Source organism: Acanthisitta chloris, unplaced genomic scaffold (genome assembly GCF_000695815.1).
Source record: "Acanthisitta chloris isolate BGI_N310 unplaced genomic scaffold, ASM69581v1 scaffold1725, whole genome shotgun sequence".
NCBI lineage: Eukaryota > Metazoa > Chordata > Aves > Passeriformes > Acanthisittidae > Acanthisitta > Acanthisitta chloris.
This window is the reverse complement of record NW_008674073.1, coordinates 13,287-21,023: the sequence shown is the minus strand read 5'-3', so window position 1 is coordinate 21,023 and position 7,737 is coordinate 13,287. Positions and strand designations below refer to the sequence as shown.

General features: G+C 43.6%; 1 protein-coding gene across 4 annotated transcripts in view; it reads left to right on the top strand.

The window, feature by feature from the left end:
• The window catches only part of ACSL6 (acyl-CoA synthetase long-chain family member 6), a 27,207-nt gene that overhangs the window by 11,980 nt on the left and 7,490 nt on the right, over positions 1-7,737 (top strand). For 2 of the 4 annotated variants that reach the window (XM_009075167.1, XM_009075170.1), the window contains exons 10-12: positions 2,166-2,243; positions 4,728-4,862; positions 5,977-6,111. In XM_009075167.1, the coding sequence (XP_009073415.1) occupies positions 2,166-2,243; positions 4,728-4,862; positions 5,977-6,111 (348 nt within the window). Of the gene's footprint in view, positions 1-2,030; positions 2,109-2,165; positions 2,244-4,727; positions 4,863-5,976; positions 6,112-7,737 lie in introns of all 4 variants that reach the window. The other 2 variants (XM_009075168.1, XM_009075169.1) reach the window with 2 other exon arrangements.

The following is a 7,737-nucleotide window of genomic DNA, read 5'->3' as shown; positions in this document are numbered from 1 at the left end:
CTGCTGAACTCACGTGTTCCAGTGTTTGCAGGGCTGTGAGTCCAGCAATGTGCAGTGTGAAATGCCAGTGCAGCACTTGCTGCAGCGAGCCCTGGGGCTCCTTCTGCACGGAGCTCTCAGCTGCAGCATGAGGCACAAATGAAAGCTGAGGCATGGGGAGGTTAGAGCTTCAAAGGGCAGGAATGTTTATTTTGGAAGAGAGCTAATTTAGAGAGAGCTGAGGGAACTTGGAATCTTCCAGGACTCGCCCATAAAAATGGATTTAGTGTTCGCTGACGGCAGTGGGACTCTGACTAATCTCAGAGGTATCACAGTGAGACCAGAGTCTAGTGTAAGTGGTTGTAAATTCGATAGCTACAGTCACCAGAGTATTGCTGGCAGAGGGTAAATCCACAAGATCAGGTACAGGCATTTTGGGCAATGTCTGACCACAGTAATGAAATCAAGCAAAGTGCAAAACTCTTGAAAGGAGTCTAAATTAATGAAATAAAATGTGAACTCCTGTAGATTTGCTGTTTACATACTCTTGTGCCAGTTTTTCTTAGTTCAGCAATTTTTACAAATTGAACATATTTTGAAGTGAGCCCAAAGCGTTATTATAAGGCTGTTCTCAAATGACAAGAAGCTGTTTTCATTTTTCCATTTAACTGGACAACTGTGCCAACTGTGATATATTATTCAATGTCATAATTTTGGTGTTGTTTAAAACCAGATTATTTATTGTCTGGGCCCTTAAAGCAGTATAAAAAACCCCTGGTGATGTTAAAAGGTTTTGCATTAGTGTGCTTGCAGAAAATGAGGCCAAATTGAAATGATGCATAAATAGATCTGCAGGCCCTAATGGCTTCATTCAGACTGACAGATGAAGTAATGTGAAATGGGATGCTGAAAACACCCACGTGGCCAATGATATTTGACATCAGTAGGTGATGGTTGGGAGACCATACCCAAATCTGACCAGTCCAATAAAATATCCCCTGAGGAAGGAACTCCTGTGGCTGCATCCACCATATCCCAGGTCACAGGCTATCGATTCCATCCCAGCAGTGGAGATGCAAAGTGGGTATAAAGTGTTAATACTGTGAGCTGAGAGATTTTATACCCATTTTTCACTAACCACTGGCCTTGATGCAAATTATTGGGTAGTTAACCTTTCAGTTTTTCTAACCCATAATACTATGGCAAGCTTTACTCTAGGAAATGCAGGTAGAAAGGCTGTTTTTCTTTTGGGGCATGGGTTTGGTAAGGCTCTTGGGGCCTTTGTTTATTTCAGCCTACCAGAGAGAGTTAAAAACTTGGCAAATTGAAGACTTTGGTCACTTACTTTTTGAATAATTTGTCCAACCTTCTCTTTCCCCACTGTGCCTGTCTGTGGGGCAGTGACAATGCCCTTAAAATCCCATTTTAATCACTTAAAATGATGAGAAACACTAACAGAAGTCATTAATTTTTGCATCTGAAAATGAAATTATAGTTTTCCCAACGTATTCTGATTCAAATCAATGATTAGCCAAAGGCAAAGAAAAAAATCTGTAACTTTGACTCTAGTAACACTGTGATTCTTGGATGGGCTATGTGCAATGTGGAAAAATGCTGCTCCTGCAGAGCACTGCTGGTGTCCAGGAGGCTCCTGCAGGTTTGCACCGGGATCCTGCTGGCCTGCACACAGCCCAGAGCACAAATCGGGGTCTCAGCATCTCCTGGTAGAAAGCAGTGAACAAAAATTGGATTCTCCATCAGGGTGAGCCTCCATTCCCAGCATGAGCTGTGCGGATACGATCTGCCTTCTGCCATGGAGAGACCTCTCGTTGCCCTCTGTGTACATCTCCGTGCTCTTTACTCCTCCTGCTAACCGAGCTCCATGACGCTGTGGCTTAACGCTTCCCTGTGTCCGCCGCTCCCTCCTCTCTCGACAATCTTTACCCTTTTGCTCCTCTGGTGCCATTTTTCTTTTTATTGTTTTATGACTTTCTTGTTGTCTTCCTGTCAGTGTTTCTTTCCTTTCTGTCTCCCATGCCCTTCACCTGCAGAAAGTGATCTTTCCGAGACAGGACGATGTGCTCATCTCCTTCCTGCCTCTGGCTCACATGTTTGAAAGAGTTATACAGGTAAGAAACCTGCCTGAACTGACGAGGCCTCGTGGGGCTCCTTGTGTTTTCTTCCAGAGTCAGTGGTCTCCTACTTGTGAGGATGTACACATTTCCTATTTGCCTTTAGCACACATGTTTGAGAGAATGGTACAGGTAAGGTCCTGGTGTCAGTGGAAATCATCTTTTTTCCACGCTGAAAACAAAATATAAAATGAATAAAATACTAAATAACCAGCAATATCTTGTAGCACTAAAAAAGCTTGTACTCCAGAAGTGCCACATGCATAACACCAGGGCCCAGCTACAGCCTCAGTGACATGGCTGTGAGTCCAGAGTGATTCCAGGAGAGTTTCCCAAGTTCTCCTGCTTGTACCTGGCTTGGGGATTGGAAAACAGCCCTTCAGCATTGAGCTACCTGATCATTCAGCTCATAGCTACTGCTGCCTGCACAATTTGGGGGGGCAGCTTTTCAAAGTGCTCTAGGACAAGGTATCATGGGAGTCAGAATAATTTCATGCCATTTTCTACATCAGCTAAAATCATTTTATTGTATAAATAACCAGATCTGAACAGAAAAACCAAAACAATTTGGCAGACAGTGAAGAAGAGGAAACTGAGGTCATGGTGTGAGACAAGTGATCCTCCTGACAGGGCAGCATGAAGTGGGCATTCACTGGAGCCAGTGTCCCCTGGGAACTGGGCAGATCCATGTATTAGCTCTTGCCAGCCTGCAGAACTGACTCCACATCTCTTTCTGAAAAAAAAAAAAAAGGGATGATAGTCAGTGTTGCAATTGCTGTGTTAGGCAAGACAGGCGAGACAACCACATCAGGTCTCCTGACCTGAGAAGCTGCAAACTCCACATGGATCCAGTACGTGAAGATTAGACCTGGATCTAGTTGCAGCTCCGTACTTTCCCAGGGAGGACTGTTTCAGGCTGAAAGCATAATTTGAGTCAGACAAGCATCTGAGTACAAACCTCCTAGTTCTTAGTAGCATCTGTGCCAGAAATAATATATTCTGCCCTGTTAAAAACCTCACAAATTGGAAGTGAAAGCCCATGAAAGATTTGGAGAATTACAGCCCAGCCTTTCTCCACTTGCAAGGCAAGTCGGTCAGTGTGCCAGCACTGCTCAGGCAAATGGCTTTGCCAGCAAACAAGGATATAATTATTCAAAAGTCATCTGATGGGGGTGGAAATAAATTAGAAACATTCGAAATGCCCCTGTTTCACAGGATGTTGCCATACCCAAAGGAACAGCCTCCAAAGGATGTCCATGTTTATCCTCCCTGCTGAAAATGCTCATTAGTATAAAGATTTTTTCCAAAATGGCTAAAAAGGCATTTTCAGAAGCATTCTGAACAGCAAGCGCTGATTCAGCATCCCTAGCTTTAGCCAATGATATTAGTTCCTGGAATTTACAGTTAAAATTATACAGATACATTCCTTAAAGCTAAAAATTTCTAGCTGTTATTTTTAATTCCCAATGAGCACACTGATTATATTTTCTTTTTTTAAAACAAAAATTCCTGTGCAGTGTAGAGCACACATTCAGCAGTGTGATGTTCACTAAACCCACATCACATGTGTAAAATTCCTGTGGTTTCAGCTGATGGGGATAGTCTCTAACTGCCTGGCAGAGCAGTGAGAGCACTCTGGTTAGTATCGTAGATTTTTTTGGAGCAGCACAAATAAATTTGGGTGTCTCTTAAGGAATTTTCAACTGGTTTAATTGTTTGGAAGATCCAAACCCACCAAAGGGAGCTGAAGTTCTCAGCTGGTTCAGGCTCAGCTCTGGCATCATGGGCTCTTGCTGAGGATGTGTTCTCCTCCTTGCACTCTAAAAGCAGGGTAGCAGTGCTGCTCTCCAAATGTTCTCCAGTGATAAAATGCCAGTTTTATCCAGTCTGTGACTGGTCCTCAGTGGGGTTACTGGTTACCAATAACCAGCTGCCAGTTGGCTCATGGCCAGCAGCCCCCCTGCCCGATCCCACACATCCAGCTCTATTCTCATTCAATTAAAGCATCCTGTTTTCTTTCCAAGCACAAAACTTCTGGATTTGTAGTTTCTGTACAAGTCAAGCACCTTTTATGAAGTGGGCTTCTATTTCTGGGATACAGGATCAGGCACTGTATTGCTAACCTAGTTTATATTGTTGTATTTAAACAAAACTAAAGTATTAACATCTAAAAATCAGCTGCCGCTCAATGTTTTATGATGTTTCTTAATTCACATTTCTGTATTGACAATAGGTCCTCATGCTGTGAGCTGCTATGGGGGGGCTGGGCTTCAAGGAATTCTCATCCAGAATCTGACCATAACTGCCACTACTCCATCCCTGTATGCAGGGTGTAAAGGGAAATCCCTTCTAAAATCTTTGATTCCTTATTCTTCCAGAACAAGTGGCAAATTTGGTTGATGCTGAATTGGCAGTACTGAAAAGTGCCCAGAACTATCTGGATATTTCTATCCAGTGCAAAATTTCTTATTTCTTCTATATGTATTTCTGAAATCCCATTTTTTGCCACATTGGAGAGTAGAATTGCAAGAAAGAGGCTTCTGCACTTGGGAGAGATGCTGTGCTGTGGGAATGAAAAGCAAAGGGGTTACATGTGTTCCTTTTTCTCCCCATCAGTCTGTAGTGTACTGCCACGGAGGGCGAATTGGGTTCTTCCAAGGAGACATCCGTCTCCTGTCTGACGATATGAAGGCGTTGAGGCCAACCATCTTCCCCGTCGTGCCACGGCTGTTGAACAGAATGTATGATAAGGTGAGTTTAATTTTGCTCTTTTTGGAAGAACAAAGCTTATGTCCCTTTAGTACTCATGTGGAAGAATTCTCTCTGTCGTGGAGATTTCTCAAGCAGGTTACACTATTTCTGCCTTGCTGCAAACACATTCTCACCCTGTGTAACTGGTACAGCTCCTCCAGTCTGTAAGTCTATGTTATGATAATTTACACAGACTTGAGACACAACTATCATGGGTGAATTTGAAATCCCTGTGTATTAGCCTCTTACCCTGTTCTCACTGAGCTTAACAGTGACGTTTCTAGAGATGAGGGATATTTTCATCAGGGAAACATCAGTCAGACCTGGCTGCACAAGGACTTTTTGTGCCCTTCAACCAGTTTTGGAACTTGAATCTCTCTTTTGGTGTCAAGAACAGCTGACAATCAGGAACTGCAAAAAGCCTATCTGGATTTAGGCAGTGTAAATGTGAGGATGGCTTTTGGATTTAGAAATCTTTAAGGTAAAGGTATTGCAAGGTATTTAAGACAGGTACGTCTGGTCATCACGTTAAATCTGTTTGACCAGCTGGGAATATTTATTCCTCAGAAGACTTATCCTCTAAAGACAAGCTTAAGCACAAGCTACTGATTTAATTCTTCCCCAAGGTCAGGACTAATGGTTCAGGGGTTCTGGGGCCTCATTAGAGTGATGGGCACTGGGGGTTTCTGGATTGTTGAAGTGTAGTTTGTGCTGGGGTCTGATTAAGCTCAGGTAAATGCAGCCCCATCAGCACATCAGCCAGCACTGATACCTGCTCCAGTGTTCATGTTGCTCATTCCCTGTTGCTCAGATTGCAGTACTTCACTGAATCCTAGCATGGAAATCATATAGAAATAGCAGCCCTGTCAATCAAGTCAAGCCTGCACCACCATCCTCTCTTTTTTTCCCCTCGAGAAACAGCAAGAACAATAGGGAGTGGAGCAAAACACATCACACCCTTTTCCCCCACTAACAAAGCCCCAGTGTAGCCTTGTTTACCTGTGCTGCTGAGAAAACTGTACCCACCTGGCTGGGTGGCTGTAGTGGCAAGAACAGAAGTTGATGTGCTCTCTCTCCTGGGTGCCACCCTGCCTGCCACCCTGTGCTCCCACAGATCTTCAGCCAGGCCGACACATCCCTCAAGCGCTGGATCCTGGAATTTGCGGCGAGACGGAAAAAGGCTGAAGTTCGAAACGGCATCATTAGAAATGACAGTTTGTGGGATAAACTTTTCTTTAATAAAATACAGGTAAGTGATGGAAGAAGTGGGTCTGAAATCAAAGAATGGTTGCTTGTTCTAGCAATGACTGGTTTTCTGCCAAGGGTGGTTTAGATTTTGGGGAAAATTTCTTCATGGAAAAGGTTGTCAAGCACTGGAACAGACTGCCCAGGGCAGTGGTGGAGTCACCATCCCTGGAAGTGTTCAAAAAATGTATGGATATGGCACTGAGGACATGGTTTAGCGGCAATACGATAGTGGTGCTGAGTTCACAGTTGGGCTTGATGATCTTAGAGGTCTTTTCCAACCTTAACAATTCTATGATTCCTTAAAGTCAGTGTGGTCCACTTGCCTGATAATGAACTGTGGGCAATTGCTACTCACTAGTGAAGAGCAGACTGGAAAATTGAATGGAAGAAGGAAATGGAGCATAGTTTGTTGTTCCATTAAGTTTTACCACATTTATTTTTATTTATGTATTTATTTTTAAACACCATGTACATTGTCAAAAATTTCAGTTCGCTTAGGATAGCTTTCCAGAGGGAAATGGTGAAACACAAGGCAGACTAAGATGGCTTTTGCCACATCCCTCTTCAGCAGCACCGAGAAATCACTTATTTATGGAATAGTGCCTATTTTTTGCAGCTCTCAGCTGCACATGCATCAAGGAGGAATGTGATGCTGTGTGGAGGCACTTCTCCCTACCAGGTGAAGTTGCCCAGAAGCAGGATTGTAGCCTCTGACAGCAGGGCTGCTGTCACCCCCTTCTTTATTTGAATGCTCTGCCCTGGGGGTACAGGGCACCCACCGTGGGCTCTGCCTGTGCCCATGGGTGAATGTTTTCTCCCCATTCACGCCCAGCATAGGCAGGGAGAGGATTGTGTCAAACCTACTCCAAGGAAGGTGGTCATGAAAAGAGGAGTAACTGATTAGAGAGATGTTGCTACAAAGTCTTCTGCAAAATCTCTACAGATAGGATTGGCTTTACGGTTAGGTTTCAATTGGGCATATTCAAACCTGTTATTTTCATAGGAAAACAAGAATAAGGGTGTAAAGGAAAATGGACACGTAGATCATGGTTTACCAAGAGGGGAAAGAAATCAGAATGCCCTTCTGTGCGCCACACATCTCTGTTAAAACAAGATTAAATTGGCTTTAAACCAGGTTTTTTGGTCTCTGTCCTACTCCAGGAGGCTCTGATTACTTCATTTTTTTAATCGGATAACTTCTCTGGAGACATGCCACTTTATTTTTAACTAAAGAAACTGACTGTACTTGTGGTCTGTGGATTAGTTGTCCTCAGTGTACAAAGATAGCAGAGTTCACCCAGCCAGGAGCGAGCCAGGCTGCATATTGATGCAGGGGCTGGCGAGACAGGCAGACTCAGTCAGCAGTTGTTTTCTTTTGTGCTGGGTTTTCTTTTTCACTTTTAGAATAAGGAAAGGGAAATGAAGGGGGAGGAGAAAGAAGTAAAATGGGACACAGGAATTGATGTAATACCCTCCAGAAATATTTGAAGGTCATCTGCCTTAAAAAAGGGACAGCATTATTTCAGAGGGCTTGGGAGGCAATTCATTAAAACCGATGAGGTGTAAATAAGCAAAGAAAACTGGACAAGGGAAAAGTGTTTTTTCCCAGCAGTTCCCAGAGCCAGGT